The sequence below is a fragment of the Morone saxatilis genome, unplaced genomic scaffold (assembly GCF_004916995.1).
Source record: "Morone saxatilis isolate NCDOM2014 unplaced genomic scaffold, NCSU_SB_2.0 Contig24, whole genome shotgun sequence".
In the NCBI taxonomy this organism is placed as follows: Eukaryota; Metazoa; Chordata; class Actinopteri; family Moronidae; genus Morone; species Morone saxatilis.
The window spans coordinates 26,903,309-26,918,249 of NW_023339807.1; the positions used below are offsets into that span (position 1 = coordinate 26,903,309).

The 14,941-nt window shown below is 39.6% G+C and overlaps 2 protein-coding genes across 2 annotated transcripts in view; one reads left to right on the forward strand and one right to left on the reverse strand.

Annotated features, from left to right (window-relative positions):
* atp2c1 (ATPase secretory pathway Ca2+ transporting 1) overlaps window positions 1-7,655 on the forward strand; it is a gene marked incomplete at its 5' end in the record, with an annotated part of 12,668 nt that extends 5,013 nt beyond the window's left edge. The window contains 14 exon segments of the mRNA XM_035672347.1: window positions 277-372; window positions 595-684; window positions 1,976-2,080; window positions 2,694-2,850; window positions 2,932-3,102; window positions 3,240-3,337; window positions 3,972-4,022; window positions 4,892-5,058; window positions 5,143-5,211; window positions 5,361-5,477; window positions 5,563-5,710; window positions 6,296-6,391; window positions 6,671-6,812; window positions 6,893-7,655. Of these exon segments, the coding sequence (XP_035528240.1) occupies window positions 277-372; window positions 595-684; window positions 1,976-2,080; window positions 2,694-2,850; window positions 2,932-3,102; window positions 3,240-3,337; window positions 3,972-4,022; window positions 4,892-5,058; window positions 5,143-5,211; window positions 5,361-5,477; window positions 5,563-5,710; window positions 6,296-6,391; window positions 6,671-6,812; window positions 6,893-7,014 (1,629 nt within the window).
* Window positions 7,656-12,541: 4,886 nt separating this feature from the next.
* Window positions 12,542-14,941, reverse strand: part of LOC118336560 (protein asteroid homolog 1-like) — a 3,671-nt gene continuing 1,271 nt past the window's right edge. Inside the window, exons 3-5 of the mRNA XM_035673227.1 lie at window positions 14,633-14,745; window positions 14,381-14,525; window positions 12,542-14,242 (exon numbers count right to left, since the gene is read on the reverse strand). Of these exons, the coding sequence (XP_035529120.1) occupies window positions 13,870-14,242; window positions 14,381-14,525; window positions 14,633-14,745 (631 nt within the window). The 3' untranslated portion in view covers window positions 12,542-13,869. The remainder of the gene's footprint in view (window positions 14,243-14,380; window positions 14,526-14,632; window positions 14,746-14,941) is intronic.

A 14,941-nucleotide genomic window follows, 5' to 3' on the forward strand; every position in this document is an offset into this window, starting at 1 on the left:
TCCCAGCTGACATTTGAAACTAGAGACTGAGACCAGAAACTCATCAGGAAACTGTTTACTGAGCTCATAAATCAACTGAGAAGTCGACTCATTCTCCCATAAGACTGAATGGTATCGGTTTCTATTGCAGCCAATGAAGCTCCCCCTGCTGGCCGTTACATAGTATGCAGGTTTAAGACACTTACTGGAGGTTCTGTAAATGGGCTTAAAGGTGTGTTTACATTTTGAGTCACTTTTGCAGTGGGTTTGTTTTATACCTGTGATTTTGTCTCGCAGGTGACGGGCGTCGGCTACAACGGAGCAGGGGAGGTTTTACTGGACGGAGAGATCATCCACGGCTTCTCGTGCCCTTCAATCAGCAAGATCGTGGAGGTGAGTCAACACACACGACAGCTGCTGCCATAAAACATCTGGAAACTATTCAAATGATTTACATTGTCAGAATCCCACCTCATGAGTTTATTCTACCACACTGTACAAAGAAGGAATAATAATAATGATAATAATAATAATAATGAAGGGAAAGCTTACCTTGCTGTTGTAGCAGAGGAGATGTTAATTGACGGACGTGTGTGTGTGTGTGTGTGATGTTAGGTTGGCTGCGTGTGTAACGACTCAGTCATCAGGAATCGCTCTCTGCTGGGACGACCGACGGAGGGAGCGCTCATCGCCCTCGCCATGAAGGTAAAAACACACAAACCACTGAGCCGATGAGGACTTTAAATCTGGACTCTGTGTTCAGTCAGTGCTACAGCGCTCCAGAAAGCAAGCGTTAGTTCACACGCTCAGATTTAGAGGCCAAAAAAAAAAACCCAACAAACCAGATCCAGGTACAGATTTCTGAGAACGTATTAATTTGAGCTCCCGTCAATGGTTGCACGTGTTAGCACAGACGTACAAAGTTTACACGGAGAGCCACAGTGTGAACAGCATTAATCTCACATTCAATATCACTGCAGGTAGATTCACTCAGTACAGTGCACCAAACCAAAACCAATACAGCTTCCACGTGTGTTCTTACAGTTGAACATGTGTGTCTATATAACTTATGTATATATATATAAGCTTTAAGTATGTTTGCCTTTAGTAGACAGGAACTTTCAGAGAACACAAACTTCCTTCCATGTGAATAAATCTTGGTGGCAGCAGCTTCCTCGCTTTGTTACTGAGCCGTGAACAGTGTCCACCGCGTTGCATCATCTCCTACTGAGGATTAATGAGAACCTGAAGGATGAAGAAGGATCCAGAAACTTCGTCTTCTGTTAATTTCCTGCAGCTTGAGGCAGAACGCCCGTCCTCCGCCTGCCCTTTACTGGTGTGACTGGGGAGATGAGTCATACAGCTTATGTCATTAACATAATGAACATTAAAGCACGCCGATCTTTAATTTTTATATTTTGATTGCAGTGTGCTGGGGGGGGGGATCTCTGTGCGGCACATTTTCATATTTAAATGTGCCAAACTGGTTCTACTTTCATGTGAAGTGATTTTTCAGTGAGCTCAGTGTCTCCCACAATGCACCAGTGAGCGTCAGTGAGAATCTGAGTCAGTGAGAAATCAGAAGGACACAAGATATCTTTTTAAACAAAACAAGAGCACCAAACTGTGTTTCTATTTCAGTGTTTGGCATTAATCTGCAGTTACAGTTATATTCATCCAGATCTTCCTTTAGTGTTAAATGTTATTAAACATGAAGTACAGCTGGAGGATGATGGGAATGTCACTTTTGTTTAATTAAATTTAGGGTTATTCATATTGTACTCTCCACTTTTATGTTTTCTCCGTCAGACTGAATGTTATCAGTGTGTTATTGCAGCCAGTGGAGCTCCCCCTGCTGGCCGTTACATATAATGCAGGTTTAAGACACTTCACAGCCCCAGAAGCTCAGTCCGTTATACAGACTGTACACAAGGTTTCGGCTCCTACGCTGTGTGATCCAGCTGTGTTTCTGATCCAGCTGTTCTTTGTCTTCCAGATGGGTCTGGAGAGCCTCCAGCAGGAGTACGTCCGTCTGGAGGAGCATCCGTTCACCTCGGAGCAGAAGTGGATGGCAGTTCGCTGTGTTCACCGCACGCTGCAGGTCAGCATGTCCTGCACCTGTAATCACTCACTGAGAGATACTTCACGCTTTAAAAAACAGTTGAATTAAATCCTTTAAATCTCTCTGGAGAAAACAATTAAAGTGAGGCCTCCTCCGAATCAGAACTGTCCTCCAATTTACAACAGATATCTTGATTTAACTGACTAACATTCGTACTGTTTGTCTGATAGCTCTTTCCTTTCACAGATGACTCAGTCAAGATGTTATAAAGTCTCCTGTTTATTAAAAACCACAAAATATTTTAGGTTAGAGAGTTTGTTATCACTTTCCAGTAATGACTAATTACTAATAGTCCCTATAAAATAACACTAGGAAGCAATTAGTTGACTAATGGACTAAGAAGGGTTCATGAGATTATAAAAGTGCTTTTTGTATGAACAATAATGAACGAATCTACAGACTCATCTGTTATTCTGCGTACTGCTCTGTGTATATATGTACATATATATATAAACTATATAGTAAATCCCACTTAAAACTGGACAGAAACAGAATAAAACTCACCAAAATCGTCTTTGTTAGTCTTTTCTAACAATCATTAACTCTTGTTTGTTGGAAAACTTAATTTACATGCTGTCTCTGACACCCCCAGGATAAGCCTGGAGTTTACTTTATGAAGGGAGCGTATGAGCAGGTGATCCGTCACTGCAGCTCCTACAGCAGCAGAGGAAGCACACTGTCACTGAACCACCAGCAGAGGGAGCTCTTCCAGCAGCAGATCAGCTACATGGGCAGCGCCGGTCTGAGAGGTCAGAACGCAGCAGAGCAGAAATACTGTGAGGTTATTGATTACTTCAGCACACTGACCACACGCCTGTCTCTTCTTTTAGTCCTGGGGTTTGCGTCGGGTTCTGAGCTCGGGAACCTGACCTTCCTGGGTCTGGTGGGCATCATCGACCCACCGAGGTCAGGGGTCAAAGAAGCCGTGGGGACGCTGATCAGCTCCGGGGTCGCCATCAAGATGATCACTGGAGACTCCCAGGAGACCGCCGTGTCCATAGGTCAGAGAGAGAGAGACTACTGTTTACCCTCTGACCTTTCAGGGAACACACATTGAATCCTAACTGAAACTCTGCCGGATGTTTACTCTGTCTGTGTGTCTGCCTGTCTGTGTGTCTGCCTGTCTGTGTGTCTGCAGCCAGTCGCTTGGGTCTGTACTCTAAAGGCTCTCAGTGTTTGTCCGGAGACGAGGTGGATCAGCTCGACCTGCTGCAGCTCTCAAACATCGTCCCCAGAGTGAGACCCTCACACACTAAATATGAGACGCTTGTTTAATATTATCATTATTATTATCATTATTATTATTATTTCTGCTCAAGGAACTGACCCCTGATCAGATTATAACTGTGTGAGTTAGCAAATACATGTGGAGATATATTCATTTTTCCTTTAATGGTACTGTCAGCCCTCTGTTTATGTGAGGCTTGCACATGAACCGATTGATCTATCTGGCTGTTGGTCAACAGATCAATAGACCTGATCTTTATGAACACAATCAGCTCTGACACTTGGTTGGTTGGATCACTATAACAACACACAGTGAGACATTACAACCAGCACCTGAACATCACGTTGTAGTCGATGATTAAACATTAAATATCAGTGAAACAATAATATATTTTTATCTTTTTATGTGAAAAAGTGACATTTTCTTTAAATAAGCAGTAATTTATGATTATTTACAGTTACATATTGTTCATGTTATTTTACATTAGACATGTAAATTCACATATTTTTGTAACCTTATTAATAATTTTATTTTATTATTTATTACAACAATATTTTCAATATTTCACCTAGTTTTAGTTTTTAACTTTAGTTTTAATGAGCTATAACAACCCGAATGAACTGCTGTCCTCCGTCTCCACAGATAGCCGTGTTTTATCGAGCCAGTCCGAGACACAAGCTGAAGATCGTCAAGGTGAGCAGAGATTCACTTCCCACGCCTTTAATATCAGTATCACTTTACATTATTCTGTATCAGATTACTTTATTCTACATCATTTTACTTTATTACTTTATTCTGTATCAGTTTACTTTATTCTGTATCAGTTTACTTTATTCTACACCATCAGAAGCTGCTGCATCACTTTAAATAACGTGTACATATTCAGTGCTTTATAGAATACAGTGTAAACAGTGTGTGTGTTTATTTTCTAATATAAAGTTTGCTTACAACACACAGTAAGAACACATCAACTTCTTATTCAGAGTCTTAAAAAATGACATTATTACTCAACAAAACAATATGTCACAAAAAAACATATATTACAAACAGTATATAAACAACACACACAAGGAAACATAAACAGTAGTGTAAGAAAATAAAGACAGAAAGAAAAAAGGAAAAACAAACCTATAATCTTGCCTTAAGCTTCAAGATGAAATTTTGTCACTGTCTAAAGTAAATATATTCATCATCTGCATAAGATAGTGACGATAACATGGTTTCAACTTCACATAAAAATAACAACAGTTTGCGTTTGAGCACCAAACATCATCGATGGAAACCATTAAAGTTTTAGGTATAAAGAACACACCAACATAAAAGTTCCAGCATCCTAACATCCAGCACTACTTTCTGTGCCGTGGAAGAGTCAAATGTGTAAAGATAGATTACAACACTGCCATCTAGTGGTCGGTTTAAACACTAATGAACCACTGCCATCTAGTGGTCGGTTTAAACACTAATGAACCACTGCCATCGATGGATACAGCCGTAATGAGGCCGTAGGATCTCTCTAATAGACGACTACAGAACAGAATATTAAAGTGAAAGTCTCTCTGCAGTCCCTCCAGAACATCGGCGCCGTGGTGGCCATGACGGGCGACGGGGTGAACGACGCCGTGGCTCTGAAGGCCGCAGACATCGGCGTGGCGATGGGCCAGACGGGCACCGACGTCTGCAAGGAGGCGGCCGACATGATCCTGGTGGACGACGACTTCCAGACCATCATGTGAGTCGGACGGACGCGGCAGTGAAAGATTGAAGGTTTACTTTTACAAAGTGTAGAAAAGTAACGTCTGTTCTCTGCTTCCAGGTCGGCCATCGAGGAAGGAAAAGGAATTTACAACAACATTAAAAACTTTGTCCGCTTCCAGCTGAGCACGTGAGTGGAAACATACTCAGTTAGTTAGTTGAGTTTTATTCAGGACCTGATAGCTTTAATGAATTTAATAATATTAATTGATAATATTTGAATATAAAGTCAAACAGTGATGATGATGATCTCCTGACACTCCCCCTGCTGGTCTCCAGGAGTATTGCGGCTCTGACGCTCATCTCCTTGGCGACGCTGATGAACTTCCCCAACCCGCTGAACGCCATGCAGATCCTGTGGATCAACATCATCATGGACGGGCCTCCCGCTCAGAGGTACAGGGGCATCATGGGAACTGGGTTTAGCTTTTGAGTGTGTTCGGGACGGCTTTGTTTGTGACAGCGAGTGTTCTGTTGTCAGTTTGGGCGTCGAGCCTGTGGACCAGGACGTGATCAGGAGGCCTCCTCGTAACGTGAGAGACAGCATCCTCACTCGCAGTCTGATCGTCAAAGTCCTGGTGTCGGCGTTCGTCATCGTCTGCGGGACGCTGTTTGTCTTCTGGAGAGAGGTGGATCTTTCTTTCCTCTGTGTGCTTGTGTTTCTCTCTCGTGATGTAAAGAGTCTTTAAAGAAGCTCAACAAAGTTTCTCTGAATCAGTTTCAGTTGGTTAAAGAATGAAGTTTGTTTTCATTATAAAGCTGCTGATATTCCCCTCTGCTGCAACTAAACTGGCGTCTAATGTTTTTAATATACCCGTGTCCATTAAGAGGCGTAAATCAAACCTTTGGTACTCGATAAAAGCTCCTCGTGGTTTCACGTTCTGATCGATTTGAGCTGCTGTGAATGATTTCAGAGAGTTTGTGAGTGTAGAAGACGACTGCTGCCCTCCATCTGCTCATTGCTACCAGAGTTAACACTTAAACTACTTAATGTATTACATATTACAAATGCATCAGTGTTTGATGTTGCTGAAGCTAAAGATCAAACCTGATTAAGATTTCAGCTTTACATTTGCTGCTACTGACACATTGAGCACAACGAGTCTGTGTCAGAACAAAAGGAAATAAAGAAATAAAAAGCTACAGAAGAGAATAAAACAGTTAAAACTTTATCCGATAATGTACATAAACAGTTTCTTGTTTTTGGTTTCCAGTTGCAGGACAACGTGATCACTCCTCGAGACACCACCATGACCTTCACCTGCTTCGTCTTTTTCGACATGTTCAACGCTCTGAGCTCTCGTTCACAGGTAACCTTCAGAAACACCTGACAAAACTAACTGTTGCTGAATGAAATTAAATTGCATTATTATTATTTTATTTATTTAACGGTTGCCTTTCGTAAAGTTGGACATTTTAATATGAAGCCTTATGGAGACTCATTTACCGCTGGAGCCTCTAGTGGCCGTTAGAGGAACTGCAGCTTGGATACCACACTATAATCTCCAGTTGTTGTTGTATTTAATTTGAACCACAAACGGGGTTGCATTGAGGCCTGTCTGATGTCTGACTGTGCGGTTGCTCCTCAGACCCGTATGGTCCACGAGATGGGTCTGTGCAGCAACAGGACGTTCTGTTACGCCGTCCTGGGCTCCATCATGGGCCAGCTCCTCGTCATCTACTTCCCTCCTCTGCAGAACGTCTTCCAGACGGAGAGCCTGAGCTTCTTCGGTGAGTCTTTGAAGAATTGTTCCACGCAGAATTTGGAGCATTAAAAGCAGCGTGAAGTTAACGTTGTGGTCCTCCCGCAGACCTGCTGTTCCTGGTGACCCTCACCTCCTCGGTGTGCGTGGTGTCCGAGGTCATCAAGATGGTGGAGCGGTGGAGGGGAGTCGAGAGGAGCCCGCCCGCCGACTGCTTCCACGAGGTATGACCCGCCCTCCCTCCTCGCCCCGGGGCAGAAGGACTCTGAGGTTTGGAGGAAGACCAGGATGAGGTGTGTTTAGGATCTCACAACCGATGGCACTGACTAATTAAGACTGCAAGGACTTGTGGGATTTTCCTGTGAGGAGAAACTCTGGTCTGGGACTGGAGGAAGCTCCCGGCCTCAGAGAGCGGTTGTTGGGGGATCTGACCTCTGCCTGTGGAGGGTTTTATAATGCCGATCTGCCGCAGAACGACCGCAACCCGCCGGCTCCAGTTCGCTCCTCGTTGCTCCTCTGAAGATTAGAGATGTGTAGTTGTTGTTTTTTTTTTTTTTAAATCTATCGTTTAGAAGGTGTTGACCACTACTCTGCTCGCTTTTCACGGTTGAACTGAGAGTTTTGATTCCTCTGTAGGTGGTTTATGGTGGAGGTGTATCGGTACAAAATTCACGGTTTAGGGTTTTTTTTATTTTTATGTTTAATTTCTTTAGTGAAAGCAAACCGCAAACAGATGTACTGTATGGAGGACTGAAGGTGCCATTATAATAAAATATTTAATTACTTATTTGAATATATGAAATAATAAAGACATAATTGTAGAAATAAAAAATTATCAAATAAATATGCAGGTATTTAAAGATAAATAAATATGCACAGAAATATTAAATAAATAGATATATGTATTTATTTGACAAATTTGGTATTTTTATATTTATTTAATTTCATATTTAATTATTTCCCAATTTATTCTTTTTGTTATTTATGTATGTGTGAAGATATACAGAAATAAATAAACAAATAGGAAACAGAATTGGATAAATATGAAAATAAATAGTAGAAAAATAAATTTGTCAAATAAATTTTAAAAAATCTATTTCTGTGCATATTTATTTATCTTTAATTAACTTGCTAATTTATTTGATAATTGAGACTTTTATTTCCACATTTCTGTCTTTATTATTTCATTTCTTAATTAATTTACGTTATTTATTTATCTATTTATTATAATGGCAGCTTTAGTCCTCCATACTTACAGGTCTTAATTTATGCTGTAAAAATTAAACGTTTACATAATCAATTATTTAAATTAAAACTGAGGCAGTATAATAGTTGTAATAACTGTGTGCACATAAAGTAACGTTAGAGCATATGAAGCTTTAATCCTGTACGGAGGTCTGTGGCTGCCAATATCAAAGTATAAAAAAAAAAAAATTTAATCAAATCAATTTCAGAAAATAATCTCTTTATCATTAATAATTAATTAGTTTTATTTAAAAGAACATTGATATTATAAATTTACCTCATTAAGGCTAAAATCAGGATGTAATTCATTCTTTAATTTCAAAAGTTCATCGTCTGCTGATGTTTACATTTAGCCAATATTATGTTTTAAGAGTAGACTGAAAAATAATTTCATTTTGTTTGAATTTTGTCACACGAGTGAAAAACTTGAGTTGTTGTTATCTAGTTTGATTAAGTGATTTAATTTTTACGTTTGCAGCCATAGACTTCCATACATGATGACTGTGTCTGGTCACATGTTGTTAGACGTGAAATTATTTAATACTTTTGTCGATATAGAAACACTTTTTGAGATATGTTATAAGCTAACTCGTCCGTGTAGAAAAGACAATCACATTAAAAAAAGAGAAGTTTATCAGCTAACTGACGAATGTAATGATTGATGTAGATTAGCTGGCTAATTAGCTATCATTCTGCTAATATATATATGTCGCTTTTATCTCTTAATCCTCCTCAAAATGTGGTTGTCTTTTCAACATAACTAGCCTAGCACGTAGCATATCTAACTAGGTCCCCAAAAAGGGGCGGGGCTTAGGAAGGTGACACCTTTAATCTGGTACCTGCCGTTTGATTCGGGTATTTCCAGAGACACAACTTTATCTGACTTGAGTCAAACGATGTTGACACTAGTTTTCTGTTTGTATAGTTTGTAAATGATCTCGGAGGTTCTTCCTGCTCGGCTTTTTCTTTTCACCAAACCTAACGATGCTAAAGTTAGCTCACCTGAGTAGCCTGATATTAAACACAAATCAGAACAGAACTAAAACAAATCAGCAAATCTTTCCTTTTTCTTTGTTCCAGACCGACTGAACCAAAGTACGGGTGTGAGAGTTTAGAGACGTACCCTTACACCTCCACTATACAGGCTTGTTTCTGGGATCCTTATATTATGTTTCATGCTACTTCCTCTACACACACTGGTTTATTTAAATTCAGATGGTTTCAGTCGTACAGCTGATGACACTTTTCTGTCATATTTAAGCTCTTTCACACTCGCCACCTTGTACATAAGAACATCCTGATGCTAAACGTGGAATTAGGCCTCAAAAACCACCGACGGTAACACAACGCTGCCGCTTCAGGGTACAAACACACTTCAGTAACGACGCTTTCTCATCCTGTGCCTTAGAGAAGTCATCGATCATTTTAATTAACTCCACGTTGGTGGAAAGAAGCCCTTTACTGACCAATGGCTTTTCTGTTCAATCCGTTTCAGCACTTCAATGATTTTTAAAAGCTGAATATTAGCTTCTCAATCAGGATTTACTTCCACTCCTCCACCTTTAAATCAGTGTAGACAAGGTGCTTTCTGGGAAATGTAGTTGATTTGGCTATCTTGTTGATGAAAGTTTGATTTATTTTTAATTTTGCACATAAAAACAAGATTAGAAAAGAAAATCCCTTCACGCTGTTGTTTCCACAGCTGATATCGAAGACCAATCTTTTCATTATATTTGACATTTATAATAAGAAATAAAAGATTATTTATCTGATGAAAACACAACAACAGGTTTTCCTTTTTCCAGGTTTTATAACTGTAACAAAAGCTTTAACGATGAATCGGTGAGATTTTATTACTGAATGAGCAAATCACAAGAAAACTTATTAAAAGAAATTTACTGTTTTTACAACCTGAGTCTTATTTTTGTAACTTTTCCATCCTTAACCTGCATCATTAAGAAATAAGTCAATACAATCCCGGTGAATTATTGGTCCTTTATGTCCTGTATTGTCAATAAAAACTCCTGGGAAATGAATTCTTAAAGAGTGGTTACCATAAGGTTACATTGTGAAAGAAGCGGCTATAAAACGGCGGATAAATGTTTCTGATCATCACAACCTCCACAAAATGACTCGTTTCACTATCAGAATTTGATCCATTCGGTCCGATAACGTTTGGAAAGTGTCAAAAGCCGCACGATTAAATCACGTTACCGAAGGGCAAAACCAAAACAGAAATGTCTCAAGTGCACTGGTTCATAAACTGTGGTACTACTGGTCAGACACGAGCTGCCTCTAGTGGTTCAAAAACATAAAATACTACAACATTTTGAATGAAAATACTTCCATATCAACCTGCTACGTAGTCACATTCATTCATTCATACGTCTTTGATCAGTTAGGAGCTAAAATGTGATGGTAAGATAGTGGGTGGAGGTCAGTTGAATGGCTCAAAAACACTGTAAATCGTGGCTGCAAACAGGAACTATTAGGAAGAGAACCAGGAGGATTCTTTTCCATCTCTGAAGGTCTGACTGCTCTTGTTTCTGCTCCACTGGAATTCTTCTTTCTAGTTTTTTGGCTCCAAATCCGATTTTAGCGATTCAGAAGCTCAAAACTCAGGTTGTAAAAAACGTCTGTCTTGTCGTGTCTCCTCTCCAGTAGCTCAGAAACATAAAACACTATAAAATACTACATTTTGAATGAAAACACTTTCATATCAGCCTTCTACATCGTCACATTCATTCATAAATCCGTGATCAGTTAGGAGCTAAAATGTGATGGTAAGATAGTGGGCGGAGGTCAGATGGATTGTTCAAAAACACTAAATCGTGGACCAGGAGGGGACCCCCCCTTTCCACCAAACTAGCTCTGGTTCTTTCACCGGTTTCTGCTCCACTGGACTTGTTTTTTCTAGTTTTTTGGCTGCGGATCAGATTTTAGAGATTCAGAAGCTCAAAACTCAGGTTGTAAAAAACCTCCATTTTGTCGAGCGTCTTCTCTCTCACTTGTTTTTGAGGTCTCTTTCCCACCGCCTGCAGCCAGATGTGATCAAATCTCCAGTCTGAGCTGCGATCATCCAGATGTTCTTTGTGTGATCTCTCTCTCTCTGTGAACATTTTACACTGTAAAATAAGCGAAAGTTCGTTTTTACGTCTTAACGACATTCATATGCGCTTGTTATATAAACTGTGCTTTCTGTATCCGCTGTGTGTCGGGGCCAAATGTGACTGGTCGCAGGTCCTGTTTCTCTGGAGGCTGATTGGCTGGAAGGAGCCGGTTGGACAGAATCTCACAAAGCTGCTCCGCCCCAAAACGCCTCAACGTCATCAAATAATCAGGAGATCAACAGAACATTAATCAGAAACTATTTCAACCCCAGTTCCAGCATCTTAAAGATCCAGTTTGTAACATTTAGGAGGATAGCCAACGTAGTTTCTCTTTCGCACTTGGAAACTGAAGAGAACCGGGCAAGTCCAAACAGGGTCGAGTTCAAATGAGACAGAAAACGAGTCAATAAATCTATAAGTTGATCCACAGAAAACTAAACAGCAGCAAATCTGATCTGCTATGAATTAAAATAAAAATTTAAAATATTTAATGTTTGAAGCTAAATGTTAACAGTTCAGTTAAATAATTGGAAATAAAAAACAATGAAACCAAACAGCCAGTAAATGTTTTTACAGTTGATGAATTAATTCAAAATCAAAATTGTCCAATTTACATTTCTCTTGAACTTTTTAATAGTTTTATTTTATTGTAACTGAAAATGTTTGGGGGGGTTTGACTGTTTTTGTCCTCTGGGAAATTATAGTTAGCATTTTTCACAGTTTTCTGGCTGAATTTAGATAAAACAATAATTGATTAATCCAGAAAATATAAGTGTTAGCGGCAGCCCGATTTCAGTTAATTCATAATTCAACATAATGAACAGTTGTCAGTTATTGTCTAAAACAGTTTAATTTCCTTTTTTATTGGAACAAAAACCCTGAAAGCAGAGCCAGACTGAAAATGATTTAAAATACAGAGACGTTGTGTCCACATACTTTAGGCCATTTAGGCGCCAGAACAAAAACAACCAGTTCCACATTTCAGAAGCAGACGACATATTCCAGACATTTCATACGTCTTTTATAAAGTGGAAATACAGTCTGTGGGGCAGCAAATAAACCTTATTGTTAATAAACGATTACAGACGGCAGAACTTTGTGAAATTCCTGTTTTTGAAGCTTCTTTCTTCGACGTCTCGGCTGTTTTTACCGTCTGAAGAGCGAAAACCAGACGAGTAAAACAGGAACCTGAACACCAGTTGCACCACTGACTCACTGTCTCTATCTTCTGTTTTATTTATGGTGAGTGAGTGTGTGTGTGTGGTTCCGTCGTTGGTGTGTGTGTGTGTGAGTAGTGAGTGTGTGTGTGGATGACAATAAAATGTATATTAAAATTTTATAAATCTTTTAAAGAAGCTGACTTTGTTTTTATTTGCACTGCACACACGCTCACAGAGGCAGTTTCAAAAGTTTATATCAAAGTTTATTAAAACTATAATTTTACACCATATAGCAGATTTATAGAGAGTTTTAACATTTCCTTATTTTATATTCCTTGACTCCTCCCTCCCTGAGTGCAAATACATTTAGGAAATAAATCTGAGATTGGAAAAAAATAAGAATTTTACAAATGTTCTTCATGTTATGAGATTTGTATCTTCCCACTTAAAACATTTACCAGTTACAGAGAAATTCATTCAGAAAGTTCAACAATCTACAAAAGCTTGAAACTTTCCTCCATAAACAAAATAGAAAGAAATCTACATTTTAAAACAGAATTTCACTTATTCATCTGATGTTTTTGTACAGAATGAAGCACGAAACGTTTCTGTAAAACTTTGACTACATGAGATTGAACAAGGTTTTCAAGGATAAAACCCTGATTTAAGCTCTAAAGTCTTCAATCAACATGAATTCAGCCATTGTCATGTTACACAAATCAATTAAACGGATACATATTTAAAAATAAAAACACTTTCCTTCATGTTGTTATATTTGTTCACAAAACTTTTCTAAAAAATTTCAAGAATTTATACATTTTTACAAAAGATGGAAAAAGTGCAGCTATAAAAATCAGACATTTGTAAACAGAAGTTCACCCCATTGTGAACCCAGAGTTTTGGTTTTATGTTACAGATGTACAGTATGGGTTCCCAGCATTTAGAAACGTGCATATGTTTGCCATTAGCTTTAGCAAGAATTAGCATAATTACCTAAATGGACAATATTTCAGCAACTGCTGAGCAAACTCAGTTTGTACAATATAGGAGGACTGGTTTTGATTAATTACATGTGCATTCAAAAAGAGATATGTAAATATATATTCATAAATATATATAGACTTTTTAAGACAACCTGAAAATACCTTAAATAAAACATAATCCACGATAGATCAACTTAAAATGCTTACAAACCCATAGAAACAGAAATACACAACATTTCAACTCTCTTCTTAATATGACTACTATTAAAAAAAGAAAAACTCAGAGAAAGAGAAACCACTACACACTTGGTCTTTGTTCTGGAGTGACGACACAAACGCGGTGGAGCATTTAGCAGCTAAAGAGCTGCAGGTCCTAAAATAGTGAATATTGGACTTATATTTATCAGAAGTTTATAAAATGTGTTAGCAAACAGCTAAAAACTGTATAAGGAGATAATATGTCAGATGTTGTGTACAGCTTGTTTTACTGCCCTAAGAGGCCAAAATTGTATTATTGCAGCTTTAAAGGGATTCATTCATGTGTCTAATGAAATCCTGAGGAATTACATATTATTATTAGGCTGAGATCAGAGGTTTTTGCACCGATTGTTCCTCTCTTTAGCTTTGTACCGAGTTCTCACCGACACTAAATCATCCAGATGTATATCCTCCAGTGCTTTGACTGCACTTCTGACTTCAGTCGCAGCCTCCTCGTCCTCGTCTCCGTACAGCTGCTGCAGGTTTGCGGTCAGGTCGTTCAGAGGCTGCCGCTGTAAAGCCGTCGCTGTCTTCTGGATCTCTGACGGCGTCGACACCTCCTGAGTGGGAAGCTGGTGCACGACGGCCAGCATGGCCTGGTACTGTTTCACACTTGAGCAATCACTCTTCAAAAAGTGCTTCAGTTTTCCACCAGTCCTCATCCAGTAGACCAGATGGTGGACCACCGTCCCCTCATACAACCTGGACAACATCAAGGATGAGATGGGGATTTAACATCAGCTAGAAAACACAGTTATTAATATTATATTCTGTTGCTGCCAATAAATCCTCTTCAGTAACAAATCTAGTTAAATGTAGCTCCAGCAGTCTTTCACTCACCGTGCGATCTGTGGTTCAGGTAACGGGAAGCCCAGCAGCTGGTTCAGGTGGATGCTGTCCTTGAGGCAGGACTGCCACTGGTTGAAGGCGTGGACCACCCTCACATCCAGCTTCTGTTTACAGTATTCATTCTGAATCTGCAAAGCTGCAACAGATAACACATCCAGGGTGAGTGTGTAATCAACTAACTGATCAGTCAATCAGCAGTCAGCTGGAAACCCAGATATTGTAGCCAATGTTTGTGACTGATACCTGCTCTTTGTCTCAGGGCCTCTCCGTTACTTATTCCCAGCAGCAGCGCCTTCAGCAGACTCTCATCTGGAGGAGGCTGAGCTCTCTGCACCCTTGCAAGCCAATTTAGCAGGCTGAACGCCACACGGGAGGCGCAACCCTGAGGCGGCAGGCCGGCTTCAGAGAGGTCCCTCGGTCAACATCTCAGAGCCTCCTAGTTAACACCTGCAGAACTTGAGAGGTCCTCGCCTGGGGCCAACAGTATTCAGGATAAGTATGGGGGTGGAAAAACAACAGGAGAACATTTAAACATTATTTCAGTGTTAGATC